This window comes from Carcharhinus amblyrhynchos, chromosome 25 (assembly GCF_965287045.1).
Source record: "Carcharhinus amblyrhynchos chromosome 25, sCarAmb.v2.hapA, whole genome shotgun sequence".
Taxonomy (NCBI): Eukaryota; Metazoa; Chordata; class Chondrichthyes; order Carcharhiniformes; family Carcharhinidae; genus Carcharhinus; species Carcharhinus amblyrhynchos.
Window position 1 is genome coordinate 19,340,669 of NC_137348.1, and position 21,770 is coordinate 19,362,438.

Genomic DNA, 21,770 nt, shown 5'->3' on the forward strand with positions numbered 1-21,770 from the left:
CAAGCCAGTGTCTAAATGAAGCATGTTAATGGAACCCAAGTGAAAAAGAAACATACACGAGACTCAACAGTTCTGAAACTGTGGAAGTTGCACACTTGATGGAGCAATCAGACACTTCTAATTTATTGATATAGTCTGACCGGCATGGAGAGGTGGAGAAAAGATAAATGACTGCATAAAGAAGTTTTTCACACTTAAAAATTTGTGAAGACATAAATGTGGGAAAACACTTGTACTTCAAGGCCAACCTTATGATTCCAGGTAAAGTAAACTTTCATTTGTGCATTTCTACACTTTCTCCATTTCTTCCAGTCACTCCTGGAACTATAAAGCCATTTTATAAACCAAGAATATATTTGTAGCAGTGTGTGATATCTTATGATGATTTTATGTTCTTAAAATGAAATTTCTTCTATTTGCAAGTCTACAAAGCACTGATTACTGAGCTTGAAGGAGCAGGGAGGGTATTTCATGTGTCCTCGAGGTGGTACTGTGTGGTGGGGCTGCCTCAGCTATGGGTAAACTGAATGCTAGCTGGCAGGGAGCTCCCACAAACATGTTTCTGGAAGACTGGAGAGCTCCAAATGGCAGCATTTTCACACGGATTGTCAGACATTTGCTGGTTTTCCACCAGTTTGATTGAGCAAAGAGACATCTGCTGGTCAATCATTTTCAGCGCTATCACTCAACATTGTGCAAGATGATGGCAATGTGCAGTTGCGCAGTAGCAGATCAAATAGAGCAGGAGATGTCTTCCATGGCTTAATGAATATTTAGACCTTTGTGGGTGACCGAGTAGGTATTCATTTCACTACTGTTCTTCCCAAGGGCTAGATTCAACAGTGGGTGAAGATAATCTACCTGTAAAGAGGCAGATGATTCTTTTTTACTGAACGTGTTCCAGAATTTCAGAGGTATTGATACAGATGTCAGTAAGGTGTGAAATACGATTTGCTTTAGCAAAAATGATGTTAGCAGATTACAAAAGACACAGTGCAACAGTGTTTACTCCTGCATTTAATTACCTTAAAAACATGTATGAAACATTCCTGCTTCATCAGAAAATATGGGCAGCATGGTGGCACAATGATTAGCACTGATGCGTCACACCTCCAGGAACCAGGGTTCAGTTCCGGCCTTGGGTCACTGTCTGTGTGGAGTTTGCATATTCTCTCCGTGTCTGCGTGGGTTTCCTCCAGGTCTTCCCGTTTCCTCCCACAGTCCAAAGATGTGCGGATTAGGTTGATTGGCCATGCTATGTTGTCCCTTAATGTCAGGGGATTAGCAGGGTAAATATATGGGGTTGTGGGAATAGAACCTGGGTGGGATTGTGATTGGTGCAGACTTGATGGGCCAAATGGCTACCTTCTTCACTGCAAGGATTGTATTATGGATTGTAAAGTTTGAAACGCTTTCTGAATCATGCTTGGTTGTTTTAATGGCTTATGTGTTGTGATGTGGACCAATTTATTTTGTTCCACTTTCATTTTTGTCCCTTTTTTAAGGCCATGATATATCTAAGGAAACCTTCTGCATTGAGCAAAATATTATTGGTTTGTGGCCTGTTTTTTTACAACTGTGAGCCTTCTGTGATTGAGGGATCAGCATTTTTACTCAAATGTATCTTTTATGTTGGCCAAAATCAACAGTATAGAAAATATAGATGGTGTTGCAGTTTGCAGCAGCAGCATCAACTGCCTAGAAATTGATGTTCGTTGGGGCAAATTAAACATTGTATTTCTGCTTTTATTAATAAAAATAATGCATTTGGCAGAAAAGTAGATGGCGGTCTTGTGGTGCAGTGGATAGTGTCCCTATGTCTGAGCCAGAAGCTCTGGGTTGAAGTCGCACTCCAGCACTTGATGACTATGAGAAGTGTGTGCATAACATGGCAAAATAGGTTGATTATCAGCCCGTAAATCCTTCCAGTACACCTTATGAGCTGGTAAGAGTAGGAGAATTTCCTGGTCAGCCATATCTCAGAACGCTACAATGCCATCTTTACGAAGAGTGGTCAAAGACCAGTCTGATGAAAGCCCATGGTTGCCAGTGCCCTCTTAGGGAATGGTACCTGAAGGAAGAGGAGGAACCTAGATGGTCCTTAGGGTACTGTTTTACTTTAAATGAAGGGAATAGGACAATATGCTCAAACTGCCTTTCTGCCAATTGCTATGGAGCTGCGTATCCCAACCCTCTTTACGCTTTTCTTCTGTAGCTTCCTGAAAGAAGAGGAGTGACTAAAGGAGCCCAGTTTAGATGTTCTATTAACACACACCATATTTCCAATTAACACACACCATATTTCCAATGATGTGCTTGCACTTGAAGTTGCCGGCAAAGTTGCTCCTGTCTGAGCCTGAGAAACTGCTGCAAGTACAAAGGACAATGTTTTTCCTGGTTGCAGGTACATTCATATTACACTGATGTAGGAGATTCTACTTGACTCCATATCTCACTGCTTTTTAGAAAATGCTGTATGAAAAGTTCTCACCACCACCCCCACCTTCCGTACCCTTTGTATGGTTTTGTCAACAGAGTATTCCCCTCTTGCAACAGCTACCACTGAACCATTGCTGAAAAGATATTACAGATATTTTTGAGGAACAATTTACTTTACTCCCAGAAGGAGGGGTAATCTGAATTAGTTTGCTGAAGGTATTATATATAAAATGAAAAGGAATAACATCTGAAAGTCATGATGAACCTGCAGCTGGTGCCTGCCCAGAAGATACATCCTTATCTAGCCTCTCTCCAATTTGACATGAATTGATCCTTTTTGCTAGGGATGAGAGAGGGTAATTTTGTAGTTCTGCCACTTTTGATAATCTCTCAATTGTCTGATCCTGCAAAAAGAGTAAAAGCAGTGAGAGTATCTTCTCTTTGCCTTCAAATGCAATAAACACAGAAGTTGATAAGCAGATCACATTGGGGGTGATACCTAATACATGCCAGAAGTTATTTCTTACCATGTGAACTTTGAGGGAACTTTGCAAGTTGCTGCAATAAATGCAGTGCAGTGCCATCATGGAAAATGTGAATGGTGCCTTCTCTTACCTTAGCAGACTCAGTAAGATCATTAATTCTTTTGTGGCAATGACTGGCCATACATGAGCTCATAGCATTGGTTGTCGCTGCCCTCGTTACCTCCTGTTGTACTTCTTTTTCGGGGTTGACATGCTTGGGTTCAAAGAGTATCCCTCTGCTGCCTGAGGGAAGATCACCTTCAGCTGCATATATGGTGGAAATGGGGCTTGGTCCCCTCGAGCAGGTCTCTCAAGTCTCCTCAGACATTGCTTGCTTGTGAGCCAAATTCTGCTGTTGATTTCTTCAGCACTTACTCTTGCACTCTCATTTTAAGCTGCCGCAAGCCTCAGAATCCTTCAGCACTACACAGGTTTCTGGCCCGCTCTCCGTTACAGTACATTGCTAATCAAAGATGGGAATACCGTCAGGAGCTTGCCTCAATTAAAATTAGGTTGACTCCAAAAATGATGGCAGGCTGATTTGAAATGGCACCCTGCAGAAAATCTGGGCATGTCTCTAGGTATGTGCAATGTTCTTGGTTGGCTGGTTAATGTACATAACTGTGTGCTTGACGGTCAGAATACATCAGTTGTTTATTCGTTTTACCCAATACTGTTTTGCTTTTGTATTTATTGATTTGCCTAGAATCTGGCAATGTGCTACATCAGGGATGTGACCAATTTACTCAGACATTAGCAAACTAACCATCTCAATCTTTCCAGCTAGTCCAGACTAAGGTTTTATTAGCCATGAAATAAATATTCAAAATCAGTTGAAGGTATTAGCTTTAAAATTTAACGACTATGAAGACCCAGCAGTACATAAAACTGTTCAGGTTTTAAGCTGCCAAATCTTTTCAGTGAACCAACTGATGCTAAGCCAAAGGGCTTTTTGCATTTTGATTTTTACATTAACCTTCCATTAAAAATTATCACGGCTATCATCACAAAGTATCGTAGCCAATAAATTAACATTTTATGAGACATGTAAAACAAGTATTTACGATTTGCTAATGTGACTGTCTTTCATGCTGAACCAGCTTCTGTGTCAACTTTACTCAGTGCTCATCACCTTTTGAGGTTTATTCTTGATTAGACTAGAGGCTTTTACATATTCACCACCAAACCAAAGATTATGTTATATAAAGGGAAGAAGCTCAAATAACGTGGGTATTCTTTTTAATTGAAAGACAAAACTGAAACATGGCGGAAATGATTTTTTTTAGAATTTTGATACAAAGATAAAGCTGACTTCTGAAGGCTTACTGGTGTCTAAATGTAAGTTAGAAACATCTTTGTCAAGAGTAATGCATTTATTATACAAAAAAACCTGGCATTTAATTACTTCTCTTACTGTACTTTGCTTTGTTCACATCAGGCTTTCGTTTGCAACATCACTGAAATTTCAAAATTTGTTCAGAGGGATTCTCCAACTCTGCTAAAATGCACAAAAATGCAACACAAGTTTTGCTAAGTCCTGGAATTTCATTGATAAAGGTGTTTTTTTTATGTGCATAGAATACTTAAATGGATATATTTGACATGTTGCAAATGATTTTCTTTGCTACTAAAGAAAAGCCCTTCTCCATCACAAGTTTATATTCAGGCTCAAATAAATGAAACAATTGGCTTGGCAATTGAGCTCTATCTCAGAGTGCTGCATTTCAGTCAAAATGTTATCAAAATTACTAAATTATCCATTAAATGTTGAAATGGAAATGCAGTCTTATAATTGTACATTGTGTGTACAATTTGAACTGTTGCTGATAGTAATTTGGTGAAGTTGGGTGGTTGACCCAACGTGTGAACGAATAGTTGATTAAGCACAGAGAAGCTCTCAGCCCCTGCCATGTGTTTGACCTTAAGAAAATATCAGATACTCTTAATGTTATTAAAATCAATTTGGTTCTGCTGAACAGATATCCAGTTGTAATTGTTCCACAGCATCTAGAGAATTTGTTAGAGTATCTTTAATAAATTTATATATTTCGATTTCTAAAAGAATGTTTTATTGTTACTAAAATCCTTTTGCTCTCTTATCGCTCAAATCTGCTAAGATAATTATGATTTTTATTTTCTTATTTTTAGATTAACTATATTTTGGAATCCAGAGCAAGTTCAGCACGAGCAGACTACCAAACTCAAAAACAAAGAAAACTTAGCAGAAGAACAAGCTTCAGCTTTCAGAAGGACAAAAAGTCAGGACAGTAGTGTGAGCCTCAAAAAACTGTCCAGATAATTCTGCTGAGGAAGGTGTCTCAGATGGGGGATAAAACCATGAAGTAGTTCCTTACTTTTCCGGGCTGCCAAAAGCAGAGCAAAGAAAACATTAAAATTTGGAGACATTTTTATCTCTTGCTATTGACATGTTCAAAAAGTCCTAAGCTTCCTGTTTGGGATGCAGGTTTACCTCCAAGGTTCTTCCTCTCAACAAGCAGCCATATCAGAGAGAAAATTAAGTGGCTAGGTTTGGTTCCCTGTGCTTTGATTCATGGGGAGGGTCCACGTATATAACCACCCAAGGAATACAGCTACAATGAATTGCACTGTCTGACAACTGACTTTACACAGGTGTCATAGCTTGTCACATGATCAAAGATGAAAGTTAATCATGTGGGACAAAAGCCCCAAAATTTCCTTTTTGATTCTTTTAAAAACAATAACTGGACAAACAGTTTAACAGTTTTTTTCTTAACAGCTGAGTAATACATTTTTTATGGCCTGCGAAGGAAATAAACATTAGTTTTTACTGTGACCTGTAAATGTTCCTGCATTGTACCTGCTAATTGTAATATAATGACAAAGCACTGTGTAAGAAATAGCTGGTATTATTTCAGACTGTCATTTGAGGACAGTATGGGAATGTATAATATGTTTAAAACATTTTTCTTTCTGGCAAAATGTATAAAAAAAAACTGCAGTTTCCAAAAAAACAATAATATTTTTAGTTGGAATATTCTTTATCAACCAATTTTTAAATGGCTTTGAATTGTCGACATTCATATCAATACACCATATTTAAGCCATAAATTTAAAAGAAGCTCCTATTTAAGGGATTGCGGCTGATTCAATTGAATCTCTTCACTTCTGGTGATCTGGATTCACATTCACTCAATAAAATGAAGATGATTTCCACGTCAGCCATTTCACTAGCACAAATGTAGTTCTCAGCAGGATGAATAAATTCAACCTCTTTTCACATCTCTATAATATTTCATGACTTTGCTTAAATATAACAAAGTTAACAAGAGGGTCAGAGGTCTCAAATGAAAAGTGCAAATTGTCTTTGGCTTGCGCCCCCCCCCCCCCCCCCCCCCCCCCCGATATCAAGCAAAGATTTCCATCAAATCAATATTGACAAGACTTCCCGCTGAGCACCTGCTTAAATATCTACATCTTCGCATCCAATACCATTCTTCCCTTTTGATTTCTTCGAACTAAACCTTATGGTACATAACCACATTCAGCTCTGGGCTGACTTTCAAATCCCACTTCCTTACCAATTGCTCAACTGTCTATTACTACATCCAGTGCTGTTGAAATGTTTAACTAGGCCTCATCAAATTCAGAATCAATTTCTTGACAACTGAGCTTTTCCTTTGCAAGTTGCAGCCCTCAATAACATATGCTGCATGTAGACAAAGTCGTATTTCTAGTTCAACTCCTGTGTGCACCAATCTTCACTGGATCCCTATATAGTTATGTCAGCAATATCAAAATCTTTGCCTCTATCTTCATTTCTCTCTATAGCCTCACCTCTCCCTCGATTTGCATACTCATTCAGCCCAATATTTCTCTATTTAGCTTCTACTCATCTGGTCTTGCACTCTTTTGCCTTACTCTTTTTCACTTCTTGGATGCTGAATCTTCAGTCACCTACCCCTCCACCTTTTTAAAAGCTTATCCCTTTCGTTTTGATTTAGTCAATCCTCCAGTTCCAATTATTTTGCCTCTGGAGCTTACCAAGATGTTTTCTTATGAGTGTATGCAGTTGTTCCTATTGAAAGCATAATGTTAAAGATTGTGGCACTATTCAGCTATGTTCTGAAAAACCTGGTGTATTGGATTAATGCCAATCAATGCAAACTGTATTTTTCTAAAGATAATGTTGAATCATAGAATCTCTACAGTGCAGAAGGTGGCCATTTGGCCCATTGGGCCTGCACCAACAACGATCCCACACAGGCCCTATCTTGTAACCCCACATATTTATCCTGCTAATCCCCCATTAAGGGTCAATTTAGCATGGCCAATCCACCTAACCTGCACATTTGGACTGTGGGAAGAAACTGGAGCGCCCGGAGGAAACCCATGCAGGGAGAATGTACAAACTCCACACATACAGTCGCTCAAGGCCTGACTCGAACCCGGGTCCCTGGTGCTGAGTCAGCAATGCTAATTAATGCTATCGTGCCGCCCCAACTGAAGTTTAAGATCTATTTAAGAAATAGCCACAATAGATATGTTGACACAACATCTTCACATCCCAAAATGAGAAAAATACATGGTTTAATAATAGACTCCCACATCAGCCTTTTCCTGTGTTAGTGGTGTAGCTTGTTGAAATGGCAAAGCTTAGGGTCACAGAGTAGTGATGGGAGGACTAGCTTCAGCAGTTTTCATCATGCAATTAATTTATATTCATTTACAGTTTGTGGGCTTCACTGGCAACCAGCAGAAGGTGGTAATGAGGTCTTGCACCATCTTCCCGAACAACTTGTAGCAAACAACTAATTGATTTACTAAGCTGTCGTGTGGGACAAGAGTCACAAAGAGGCCAGATGCTGTAATATCCCTAAAATGCACTCATGAACTGGTTGGGTAATCCAACAACTTTATTTTCATTTCCAAATTTTAAAACTGATACAAATCCCAAGGCTGCAATTGTGAGATTTGAACTTAGGCTAACTCCAGTTTGCTAGTCCAGTAACTACCACACTATCATTCCTAATAGATTATTACTAATAAGCATAGCAATGGGCCAAGCTACAGAAAAACTGCTTTTATTGCCGTGGGAGTTCTGAATATTTTGTTTCTTTAATTATTTCTTGGGATGTTGGTGAGCATTTGTTGCCCATCCCCAGAAGCCCTTGAACTGAGTGTCCTTGCTTGGCTTTTTTGGAGGCAGTTAAGAATAAACGACATTGTTAAGTTTGGGTCCAAGTGTAGGCCACACCAGGTAAGGATGGCAGATTTCCTTCCCTAAAAGGCATTAGTGAAGCAAGTTGGGTTTTCACAACAATTCATGATATTCTCTCCTCAGATGCTGTCAGATACGTTGAGATTTTCCAGCATTTTCCATTTTTTTGTGAACTGATGACAGATGCCAGATTGCTATCACTTTATCTTCCTGATTTATTAATAGAATTTAACTTCCTGTGGTGTGATTTGAACCCATGACCCCGGAGCCCAGTGACATTACCATTACGTTTTTTGTCTCCTCAGCCCACCCCATTCCCCATTTATTTTATAGAAGACAGTTTTTCTCTCTGACTATTCCACACTCACCCAACCCCCTAAATCTCTGTCTTGCCCACTCACTGCAGCATCATCTCCCCTTTTAAACAGGAAACCACTGACCAACAATCCTAAGAATAACACATTAACTTCATTGCAATGTTAATGTAAGCCTACTTGTGACGCTAATAAATAAACTTTATTTTTGAGCTAGCTCTTTAGATGCAGTTTCTTTGCAATTGTTTTGTTGCCTTACCACGTAAAAATCTGGACGATTAGTAAAACGCATATAAAGATTTTGAGGTGAACTGACCACTAATATATAAGCCCATCTGCTATGGTGATAACAATTTGCACTTCCACGAGTATTTACTTCTACAATTACAATAAAAATCAACTATACTTGCCCTCAGTCATGTACAGCTCTGTTTGCTTAATGCGCTTTGCAATATGTCAACCTTACTTAAAAATGCAGATGAAAATGAATTTAAATACCATTTTTCTGAAGAAAGATCTCATGACTAATTGCTTTCTTTTAAAGATGCAGCAATGTTAATTGTTTTGTAAGGCATTACTGTTTTAAAAGCCTATAAAAAAAAACCTTAATTTGCTAACCTTCTTATTATGCTCTTTATCCTTTTTTCCCTCACATTAATGCTTATTTAATGATAAATGTTGTATCAACACTATTATTTGAAGTAGATTTAGAAGAAAAGCAGTTGGACAGATTAGACATTCTTCCCCATGCACACACACTGCGTGATGGCTGTTGTGCTGCTAAAATGTGTTAATTGGAGGCCATTCATTTCCTCAGAGGAAGAACTAATAATCCACACTAGTGCTCAAATCTGAACACACCGCCTTAAATTAGGCCAATTGAAAATTTCAAAAGAAATTCATAGGTTGTTGTACTATGAGCATATTAAGAGCTGTGGAACCAAGACATGTAAATAGAGTTAATATGCAGATCAGATCCTTAATTGGTAGAACTTGAGGGATGGAATGGCCTATTCCTGCTACCCAACAACTCTTCATGGCACCTTCAATACAGTTGTCTGCCATCAGCCATAGATTATGTTTCAGTCTTTATTTTGTCTCTGCATTTTCTATTTTTCTGTCATTGTTTCTGAGTTTCCGTAACTAATTTACTTTTCTGTTGTTTTAAGTACTGCTGTCCACTTTAAATTGAGTATGAGCTGAATTCCTTTTTTTTCAGTGTTCTGAATACAAAGCTGGGTTTTCTTTTTGATGCAAAGGAAGACTTTATCATTTAATTGTGGTGCATCTGACCATATTGGACAGATCTGTGAACAGGCTGGTGATTTTTAATTCCAGGCTAGTCCCAAGTCCAAAATCCAGCATCCATGGGACTGAGATTGTGCCAGATATTGGACAATAAGATCAGGTAGCCTAGCCTATGTATCTGTAAAAATACTTCCATTCGGTTAAATCCTAGCAGTTTTCTGCGCGCACTTTGGAGTACCTCAGTCTCTGCACTGAGATATGTCTTTTTTATTTGTGGATGAGGAAGAAGGTGCATCCCCCTGACATGTCAGGCAAATTCAATGAAGAGGAGATGCATGAAACTCAGAGCCTAAGAGCTAGACTAGCACACCACCAAGCAGTGAAGCTAATAATTAGTCCAGCCCCTGAGAGCCAGTGCCTAGCTAAATTGTCCCAGTATTTGGACAATAGGTAGAATTTCATTTAACTGAATATCAATCGGAATATTTTCGAAAATGCCTGATTTTTGGACAGTTGCAGTTTTCAGACAACTGGGTTTAAGACATCCAACTTATATTGCCAGTGGCGATGGCTATTTTACTGTACCACTTACCGCACCACTTTCTTGGCGCTTGTTCTTATGGATTTAATGATCAGCCTAAAGTTTTTTGCTCCTGTGGCAAATGGTTGGGAACAATCAATCATTCAGAGTGCAATTCATGTATGAACTCCTAGGTAGTCTTTGTCACAGTCTGTAATCTACTTGATTTGAAGAGCTTTCCAATGTGCACCAGAGTATAAAATATGTGTATCAAGAAGCTGAACTGTGAAATGTATCATGGAGCTACTGCATGATCCATGAAAATTTCAGGAAAGTAGGATGCTTAATTTAAACTTCCTCTGTTAATTGCCTAGTTGAAGTTGCTAATATGGCAAATTACAGGCATAAATTGTTATCTTACATCTCAACAGCACAGCACATTGGTGCGCCAACTGACAAGACCACTTGGCCTTGTCAATTATTTTAATTGTGACTTTGCTTGAATAGATCTTTGCCTCATCCCTTGTCTTTATTTACCACTTTTTCTAAGTTGCTGTTCATTGTTATTCTGTTCATGTTTAATGAGACAGGAAGTCATTCAGGGAGTATTCTATACAAGTGAGTCTTTGGCATTGGACACACACACAAACCTACCACCGCCAAAAAATCCACATCTGGGAACACCTAGGAATTTTATTTGCCTGATGTGAGGGATTCCAATCACCCTCTCCCCCCCCCTCCACCCACCCACCCACCCACACACATACCCCCACACAATATAATGTGCATAGGGTAACAGCTGGAACTTTATCAAATGAAAATATTTTTACTTATGAAGTAGAAAGTGAATAATGTGTTGTAAACAAAAATGGGAAAAATGAATGTGAAGACTTCAAACGAGTGATACAAAATTGTGCAGGGAAATGCATTTTCAAGCAGGCTTCAGACTATTCTTAAAAATAAATGCTGCTAACACTAACAATTTTTAGATCTATACCGGTTGATGCTTTTTGCCGATGAGTCCTAATATTGCTCTAATTTTCAGACCTTGCTGTTGTTAGAACATCTTTTTAGTAGTACCTTAGAAGTCATGAACTGAAGTGTAGCGCTTATATAAATATAACCAAATACAGGGATTTGAGAACATTTACAATTGCTGCAGTGGCATTTTTCAAGCTGTGCTGCTAAATGTTGATATTTCTGATTAACAGTTTATAATTTATTTGTTTTATTGATTTATTTCTTTCCAGGATCGTGGTAATTATTCAGGCAAGGTTCACTTCTCCATTCCTCAATTTCCGAACAATAAAATCCTCATTTTCATGTGGACCTTACAAATTCTTCCCTTTCTTGTAGTTTCTTTCATTTAATCTCTATTCTCTCGCATTGTGTCTGTTACTCCTTCTAGTTGTTCCTGGAATTTCATCACTTCAGTCATCTTAAGACTCCCGAACAATATGTTTTTGCTGTGGCAATCTCCTGAACTGGTCTGAGTGTTGTACAAAAGCCCCATAGGTTCCTGACCAATGTGCTGTATAAGATGTCCCATAGGTTCCTGATCAATGATTGATCAGGAACCTGTGGGATATCATACAGTGTGGTATATTATTTCTCAGACAGCTAATAAGTGCATATTTGCCAAACAATTTTGAAAAGGTTCCGTGAACCAGTCCTGTAGAAACATATCAGAACTTGAAATGCACCAATACTACATCATAACATATTCTGACCCTGGTAGAATACAAGAGAAAAACATCAAGTCCCACATCATTTGGTGCTTTGCCATCTTTATGTAGACTTGAAGTTTAAGGGATTATGTCCAATGTTTTTGTATCCTGAGGCTATTTGCCACTAAGCTCTGTAATGTTAAAACAATGATTTGCCAAAAACCTCCAAAAGGGGTATAAAATACTTGGCACCAAAAGAATCCGAATCAGCAAGAAAACTATACATGGCTTCATTATGTGAACGTAATAAGGAGTCAACAAAAACAATAAGAAGCATCATCAAGTAGTGCTTTTCCCAATTCATCACTGACTCTCTCCATATGATGATTTTCTTGAAACTAAAGTTAGAATCAGTCAAATGTTAGAATGTGACTTAATAAACAATGGTTTGGGAAGCATGTCAAGTGGAAAATTTGACCAATAGCTCCTGACCATGAAGGAAAATGTAAGTAGAGTTAGGTGATCACTGCGGAGTGAGAATGTAATCACAGCTGTGCTAGAGTGTGTGAGAATCCATAGACATCGAGTCTAATGTTTCTACTAGTACATCAAATGGAGTATTGCTGGTGTGTGTATAAATATAATGATCAAAATAAGAAAGGACCTTGCCATTTTCAATGTTGCTGCAATTCCCCTCTTATGCCCTAACCACACATTTCCACCATTCATTACCAAGTGTATTCTACTCAGTGTGGCTAAAGAATGCTGCACATAGCTGTTTACCTTCCCCATTTTTTGGCATCAAGAGCACTCAAAGACATTTAAAATAAATTATTCTTTGAGCATCTAGACAAAGTTCTATACAGTGAGACGGTGCCATGGCACACTCTGGGTAGAACCATTAGCCACACACACTTGATTTGTTTTTAGAAATGTTTATAATACCATTGAGATGTTTCCTTAGTTGAGTACTTGAAATACTCTGAAACTGAGAACTTCATTCTGCAGAAATTTACTTTGGTCCATTTGTCTCCCTCTTGTTCACCTGATTTAAACATTATCTGTATACTAACGTTCCTGCCTTTTCATGTTGCATTTTCATTATAAACAGGCTAATGTCTACCCGGTATGGGCTGTTATACCAGAACAGCAGAATTTTAAAAGCTCTTTGTCAAGACAGGACCATGGATTCTGAGCAGTCTCCAGAATGATGTAACAGTGATCACCATCTGTAGAGTTGGTGGTTTAAAGCTTGCTTCTGATGACACTTATAATGGCATGTTGCTTCACCTTGAGACTTCCAAATCAGTTGTATGGTATGTTTTGACACAGGGCAAAGGCATTTATCAGCCTAACCTACTCTTTCACACCAAACATCAGTGTTCATGCTCTGATTCTGCAATAAATGGTCCTGTATCCCTTTGCCTGATAGAAAGTTAACAAGCCTTTCTTTAAAAAATAATCTGTTTCACTTATTCACCCCTCCCTCCCAAACTGATCTATTCTGCTATTCTATTACCCTCTTAACCAAAATTCCTATTTCCTTCATTTTAAATTGTCCCCCTGTAGTATTTACATCCCATGCTTGACAAAAGAAGTTTTGTGCATCTCCATTCCAGCATAGATTTTAGCGTCTAACTTATCACCCTTCATTCTTTTTCCAAGAATGAGTTAAGTCCCAGGATACACAAATCTGCATGATCCCTCTCCACCCCCCACCCCCCAAAGTTCAAGGATCAAACCATTAGCCCTCTAGATTCTATCCGATAATCCTAAACCTTTCTTATGGAAAGCAAAACTGGAAAATATATACCAGCCCCCATGATATACCTTCAACATAATCTCCTCAAACTTGTAGGTGGGACAAGTAGTTTAACATCTCAACAGCTTACTTCCCTTCTTCACCACCTGAAAACCATTTTATGGTTTCATTTTGCAGTTCTCACCACCTTATTCCCTCGTTGGTTTTCCAGTATTTAACATGCTCTTGGTTTTTCCCCACTGTCTTCCAATTTCATCCTCTCCTGCTTAGTTATCAATTTATTTTGGGATATAATGGTCCCTGATGCATTCAGAATATCATCTCAAAGCAATCCTATTTTCCTCCCATATCTTTCCCTTTAAAGAGTTTTTCCCATTGGCTCTCCACCTTTTGTCCCTAGCCAGGGATTGAGCAAGGTTGTGGGTTGTATCAGGTAGCTTTGTGCTCGCCTTAACAATTTCTCTAACTTGACCTGTTTGCATTGGTTTTGTCCCTGAATCTGGCTACATGACCAGGTTTCCTCTACAATCCACGTGCTTGTTAATGATTTCTTTGACAGGATCTTTGAGGTGATTTAAAGCACTTGTTCAGAAACCTGGTGAAGATGAGAGGCAAAAGAGACCGTGAGATTACAGCTAACTAGAGGAAGAAACGAAGGAAAGTACGTGAGTACTGGAATCTCTCTCTCCCACGGAAAAAGAGTTGAAGGAATCCGTGAAGAAAGGCATCAAATGATAAGTAATTTAGTAAATTCCTGTTTCACAATATTCACAAATCAGAAACTCTCAGTGAAACGTAACAAAGGATTTTTGACTGCAGAAATTGCAACAGACCCATCACCCATTGTTAAACCTACTTGTGAAATGGAAAGTGTCACCATGGTGACAAAAGAGTGCATTTTGTTTACAGGCAAGTTTTAAACCGCTCGATATGATTTTTGATATTTCTGATTGACACGACAGGTTACCAGTTGAGAATAAAGAAATGGTATTGTTCCCAAATTTCATCCACAGAGTATATCTTTGAAAGTACCATTTTAAAAATGTACAGGGGTACTAGAATCATTTGCAATCAGTCTGTGTAACACTATTCTGTTTTGACAGATTTGTGACAATGTGCTCTGTTTGTAACCGATCAAAACTTAAAAATCTAAAGATTGACATAGCAGTCCCAAAGGCTGAAATACATACAAGTATGATAACTGCGTTTATGATCCAGGAATAATGGAATATATTATAAAATATGATTAGTCCTGTATTATTAATGTTTGAATCCTGCAACAGGTTCTCCTGTGAATAACTTTGCTTCAGAGTGAACAGACTAGGCAAGGAAGATTACTTGGCAAGCTAAATTGCTAATGAATGTGATTAATAGAACAATTAGCATTGGGACTGGATGTAATTCTTTTGACATTTTCAGATGTTATTCGCAAAACAAAAATGAACTTTTCCAAAGAACTTAAGCTTGCAGTTTTTCTTAAACTTGCAAATAATTTGAAATTGCAGATTTGTGCAGGAAAGCCATATCCCACCTGCCTGCAGTCTGTCCCATGTGGTCATTACTGATGTTAGAGGCTGAGTGATGGTAGTGTTTGACTACAGGAGCACACAGTTAAAGTTGTCCTTACATGAATACAAGGTTTGTGCAATTCCATCAGGGAGATCATTTGATAGCTGTTAGAACAGAAAGCCTATTAACTGTCTCCTCCCATTCCTGTAGACAATTATAATGGCCCTTCTCCTCATATAGTGAGAACCAACTGACTCGACGGCCTGAAGAGCCAACCCCAGAGTTTCCTCATCGACTTGGCTCATTCTGTAAACCATTGTGTCTCAAGTCAGAACTTACTTGGACATCTAATTTGATGGGAACCTGAACTCTGACACATTTGACAATTTGACCAATCTAGTTGAGATTTCCTGGACAGGAGAGTGAAACATATGACAACTCAGTTTTAGCTATTTTGCTTGCCTTTCTTTGTCTTTATTGAAATGGTTACATGAAACATGTTGAACAATTAACATCTATGTAGATATGAGTCTGAGCAGATACTTTCCTCAGTGATTGGAATTACACAGAATTACATAGACTAATGTATTAAAGATTATTGAAGGTCCCATTTTTCTTTCCAGCTCAGCTGTTTTCATTCTGTGAATGGAACATTGAACTGACTTAGAATCATAGAATCCTATAGTGCAGAAGGAGGCCATTTTGCCCATCAAGTCTGCACTGAACACAACCCCGTAACCCCAAGTATTTACCCTAGCTAGTCCCCCTGATAGTAAGGGGCAATTTAACATGACCAATCCACCTAACCTGCACATCTTTGGACTGTGGGAGGAAAACAAACTATCCGGAGGAAAGCCACGCAGACTCAAGGAGAATGTGCAAATTCCACATAGACATCCAAACCGGGAATTGTACACGGGTCCCTGGTGCTGCGGGGCATAGTGCTACCCCTGTGCTAACCACTGTGCCTGCTCCTGTAAAGACGTGAATCCATGTTTCCTACAGAGTTTGATGAATGTTGCTGTTTTTCAGTGGTTAGAGCTATGATCTGGTTTATAATTCTGGTGGAAGCAGCCTCCTGTACAATTGTTGACTGGAATATTTATCAGTGTGATCAGAAAAGGGGAAACGAGAGCCTGTGAGTATTTATTTACTTTTGGATTTGCATTCCAAGCAATGCAACAACACCTGGAATTCTGTGCTGAGCCAGTTTCCCATGAGGATGGGGTCAGTATCACAGCAGCTTATGAGCAACTACACGTGATCTGAAAATAAAGTAGCGGCATTCTTTGTTTGCATCCTGTCTTACCAGTGAAGATTTGCCTCTTCTTTTAGAATAGACACTCTGTGTTGAATCCTACTAATTAAAAATTGTTAATGCCCGTTTACATTTTGTGCATAGTTAAAAGGATACCTCAGAAACACAATAGAATTCCCATATACAAGCTAAGAGATATGTACCTAATTTTTAAATTATCAGAGATGTCGGAGCACTGGAGAATTGTATATCTTCGTAAGGATAGCCCCAGCTGACCTGTCAGTTTAACATCAGTGGTGGAGAACTTTCTAGAAACAAATTGTTCAGGTAGAATTATTTGCATTGTAGAAAAATGTAAGTTGATTAGGAAGCGCCAGCATGGATTTCTAATGGGGAAATCATGTTTACCTAACTTGCTGGAGTGTCACACAACAGACTAGTGCGCAAAGTTATAGCTCATCGAATAAAAGGGACAAAATTGGCTGAATAACGGGAAGCAGACAGTAATGTTCAATGGATATTTTTCAGATGGAGGAAGGTTTGTGGTGGTGTTCCCCAGGGGTTGGCATTGGGACTCTTGCTTTTCCTGATAGATAATAATGATCTAATTCTTGGTTTGCAGGAGACAAATTTCAATGGTTGTAAATGACACAAAACTTGAAAGTATTATAAATATTGAAGAGGGCAATGTAGAACTTCAAAAGGACATTAACAAGTCGGTGGAGTGGGCAGATAGATGGCAGATGAAGTTCAATGAGAAGGGTGTGATGTATTTTGGTAGGAAGAATATGAAAATACAATGTAAAATAAGGAGCAAAATTCTTAAAATGGTGCAGGAGCAGAGGAACCTGGAGGTATATGTCTATAGATCATTGAAGGTGGCAGGACAAGTGGGCAGAGCAGTTAATAAAACACACAGTATTCTGGGCTTTAGTAATAGGGGCAAAGATTACAGGAGCAAGGAGGTTATACTTAACTTATACGAGGCATTCATTAGACCTCAGCTGGAATATTGTGTACAGTTCTGGGCATCACACTATAGGAAGGATGTAAACACACTGGACAGAGTGCAGAAATGGTTTACAAGAATGATTCCAGGGATGACAAACTTCAATGATAAGGATAGATTGGAGAGGTTGGAACTGTTCTCCTTGGAGGAAAGAAGGTTGAGAGGAGATTGAAATGCTTAAAATCATGAGAGGGCAGAACAGAGTAGATAGAGAGAAATTGTTCCCACTTGTAAAAGGATCAAAAATGAGAGGGCACAGATTTAAAGTGATTTGCAAAAGAAGCAAACGTGTGATGTGAGAAAAACTTTTCACAGTGAGTGGTTCAGTTCTGGAATGCACTACCTGGAAGTGTGGTGGAGGCAGGTTCAATCGAGGCATTCAAGAGGGCATTAGGTAATTATTTGAATAGAAAATAGAATGGGCAAGGGTACAGGGAAAAAGCAGGGGAATGGCATTAAGTCATGCGCATTTGGTGAGCCAGTATAGACATGATGGACCAAATGGTCTCCTACACCATAACAATTCTGAGAGTTAAAAGCCACAGTGCAATCACAGGCCCAGATACTGTTCACTACAGGCTTATTACCATTTTGTGCCTTTCTTGTATGATAGTGGCTTAAACATGTTACCCCGTGGCAGGTTTGTGGAATGGTGCTGGAGAGGGAGCAAGGGAGTCGTGAGCATTGAGAGGCTATGATTGGCTGTGGGTTTTAACCCAGGGAGAAGGGAGTTAAGAGACATTGAACACCTGTGAGCTCTTATCTAGAAAAGCAGAACTCAATATTCTCAGGACAGTAGAGGTGAGCATTGGCTAGAGACACCATTCTAAACTTCATTTTCATCACCACAGTCTTTGCAAGATATTCTCTCAAGCTGACACTCATTTCAGCGACATTTGAATTTCATTTTTCTAATATATTTGTAATGCAGGAGAACACGTTGAGAAACCACTTTAAATCTGACCACTGTCGATACACCAGTCTCTCCCATTCTCGGTTCCTTCAGTTTGTTAAATTTTCCACAAGATCCTTCCTAATTGCAAATGCGACACAGCGAGATATACCAAAGGTACTGATTTGTGCCATGAGCCCTAACTTTACATTTAGAATCACAGAATCCCTACAGTGCAGAATGAGGCCATTTGGCCCATCGAGCCTGCATTGACAACAATCCCGCCCAGGCTCTATCCCTGGAACCCCAAGTATTTACCCTGCCTGCCCTTCTGACACCAAGGAGTATTTTAGCATGACCAATCAACCTAACCCACACATTTTTGGACTGTGGGAAGAAACCCACACAGATGGGGGGAGAGTGTGCAAACTCCACACAGGGAGTCACCTGAGGCCGGAATTGAACCCGAGGCAGCAGTGCTAACTACTGTGGCACCATGCTGCCCATGGCACATATATGATTTACATTGTATATATAAACATAGAACATTTGCATATTATTGGATATACTTGTCCCATAGAAACATTCTATTTTCATGTATAACTATGTGAGCTATATGTATAATAAATAGAAATTTGATATCTTGTTTGAATGGTTCAATGCTGCAACAAGGCCGGCATTGAATTCCCACCTTATTTAATGGTGTTTACACCATTAAGTCATATGGGGAATGAAGATTCACTGGCTGTCCAAGCTAACGCAACTACTACTGGTAACCTCCGATTCAGGAGACGGTCATGTGGCTACTAGAGATGTATCTCGGGAACCCAACTTATGACAAGATGCCAGAAAGCTCAACAATTATCTTAACCTCCCCCATCCCTGCACAACCCCTGCCATATATTTCCCAACAAAAAATGGTGACTTTGTTTTGCAGCCCCTTTTATAAAGGGGTCCATAAAACATCCTTTCCAGGGATCAGCCCAGCTGGAATGTAGCTGGGGCCTCTGTCAGTTTATTCGTTCAGCTAGAGAAGAGAAAGAAAGCATGTATTTTTTTAAAAAAATGAACACCACTACATCTTAATGAAAAGGTTCCAGTGATAAAGTTTACCCAATAAATCGTTTTATTGCCTAACAACTTACAGCTCTCAATAAATAAATTCAATTTTCTAGCCAGTTTTGTGAAATTTCTCCCAACAATTTAATTAGAAAAGACAATGAGAAGAGTTAACGAGATGACTAATTAGTAGAGTTGGAGCTTTGCCAGTCTGGATTTTACATTTCCTCAGCATTTCCAGAGCCAGTCTCTGCAGAAACTTCAAATGTCTAAAGACCAATTAGTTTGTATTGTGACACCTGTATTAGCAGTCACAGTCCTTGTGCCAACCTCCTCCCTGCTGGTATATACAGGGCAGGCAGGGCCAGTGGCAATTCGTTTATTTAAGCTATTGTATGGTATTTATCACCATCTATACTTTTCTATTTGAGAATGAAACGTTTCTACATAAACTGTAATCGTTCCCCCCTACATCATGTTCATGAGCCTTGCTTCCCTTAGATTGGCAGGAACCAGTTTTGCAGCAAGCTTTATAAATTTTCTGACAGAATTGAAATTGTGTGTGTTATTTTAATCCCAACTTGTTCCACATACAGGCACTGCAGATCTAATATACAAAAGGGTTTTGTTTTGCTGGATAAAAAATCTTTTACAATGTACTTTTCAGTCCTACTAGGCACTAGGATGTGAGATATTAGTAATGATCCTCTTGACACCCCTGAAGCATGTTTTGTGGGGGTCCTTTTTACAAAATAATAGAATACTGTTTGCCTTGTTTTATCAGTGAAGCCTTAATAGAATCACAGGTATACACATTTGTAAGCTTCCCTATTTGTGAGAATGGGATTTGGTGATTTGTTAGTTATGGAGCAACAGAATCATTCTGTCGTTTTCAATAAAGCACTATTTTAGTGCTGACAGTTTACTCACTATAAACCACTCCTGACACACAGATCAGGAATCTCCCAGTCTGCATTCTTAATTACGGAGTCTAGGAGATGAATATTAAATCTGAGGAAAGAACTCGCACTTTAATACAGGAACTTCATAATATCCAAGCATCCAGAGATGCTTTGCAGCTAATGAAACACTTTTGAAGTGTGGTCACTGTTGTTAAAAAAAAAAATGCTGGAGTCAGTCTGTGCACGGCAAGGTTCCAGAAACAGCAATGAGATAAAGGGACAAAGGTTGTGTATTGGCCAGAGAGACACAGCTCCCTGCCCCCTCTCAATGCTGCTGCTACATCTGTATTGCTCACATACGGCAGTGACTACATTTCAAACTGCCCATCATTGGTTTTGAAACAAGTTGAGATGTACAAAGGATATATATAAATGCATGTTCTTTCTTAGCGTATTCCTTCCATGCTGATATCATTATTGATGATTAGCACTCATCACAAGGAAGGTCGTTTTGAGAATCAGAAAAGCAGAACCTGGTCATTTTCATCTTTTCTTCCTCCTTCCAGAAGGACAGAAGAGCTTCTCAGTGGGTCCCTCTGACCTGAATAAGGCATATTCACAATGGATGAATATACAAATTGATGCAGATTGCAGAAGGCTCATTAAGTCATGTTTGGCAATATATGGATCTCAAAATGACCTTTTAAAGTTTAAACTTTATTCATTACTGTCACATTTAGGCTTACATGAGCTCTACAATGATGTTACCTTCTCCCCTTGTCTATGTGGGTTTCCTCCGGGTGCTCCACTTTCCTCCCACGGCCCAAAGATGTGCAGGTTAGGTGGATTGGCCATGCTAAATTTCCACTTAGTGTCAGGAGGACTAGCTAGGGTAAATGCATAGCATTATGGGGATGGGGCCTGAGTAGGATTGTGGTATGTGCAGACTCAGTGGGCTGATTGGCCTCCTTCTGCATTGTAGAATTCTATGATTCTATGAAAATCCCTTAGTAGCCACACTCCAGCATCTGTTCAGGTGCACTGAGGGACAATTTAGCATGTCCAATGTACCTAACCTGCACATCTTTCAAACTATGGGAGGAAACCGGAGCACCTGGAGGAAACCAATGCGGACAAGAAGAGAAAGTGCAAACTGCACGCAGACAGTGACCAAGCCAAGAATTGAACCTGAGTCCCTGGCACTGTGCTGCTGTGCATGTGACATCTCAGGATTCAGGACAATAAAGGTCAATAAGAGAAATATAAAATAAAACGACCAGCTAATTCAAAACTTGTATTCCAGTGACAGAGTTAGTTAGATCTGTGGATGATGGTGTTAATCTCGATTCTGTACACCCACTTTCAAAACAGAAACTGGATTTCTTGTGATAATGAGGTGACAGCAGGCAGTTTATCGAAACCCTCCAAACCCTTTCGCGCCACAGTATTGGCTGTTTGCTTCCATTA

At 39.2% G+C, this 21,770-nt stretch overlaps 1 protein-coding gene across 4 annotated transcripts in view; it reads left to right on the forward strand.

The window, feature by feature from the left end:
• Positions 1 to 5,778, forward strand: part of mapkap1 (MAPK associated protein 1) — a 282,802-nt gene extending 277,024 nt beyond the window's left edge. For all 4 annotated transcript variants that reach the window (XM_080212198.1, XM_080212199.1, XM_080212200.1 and 1 more), the window contains one exon: positions 5,112 to 5,778. In XM_080212198.1, coding sequence (XP_080068324.1) covers positions 5,112 to 5,234 — 123 coding nt within the window. In that variant the 3' untranslated portion in view covers positions 5,235 to 5,778. The remainder of the gene's footprint in view (positions 1 to 5,111) is intronic.
• The last annotated feature ends 15,992 nt before the right edge of the window (positions 5,779 to 21,770 follow it).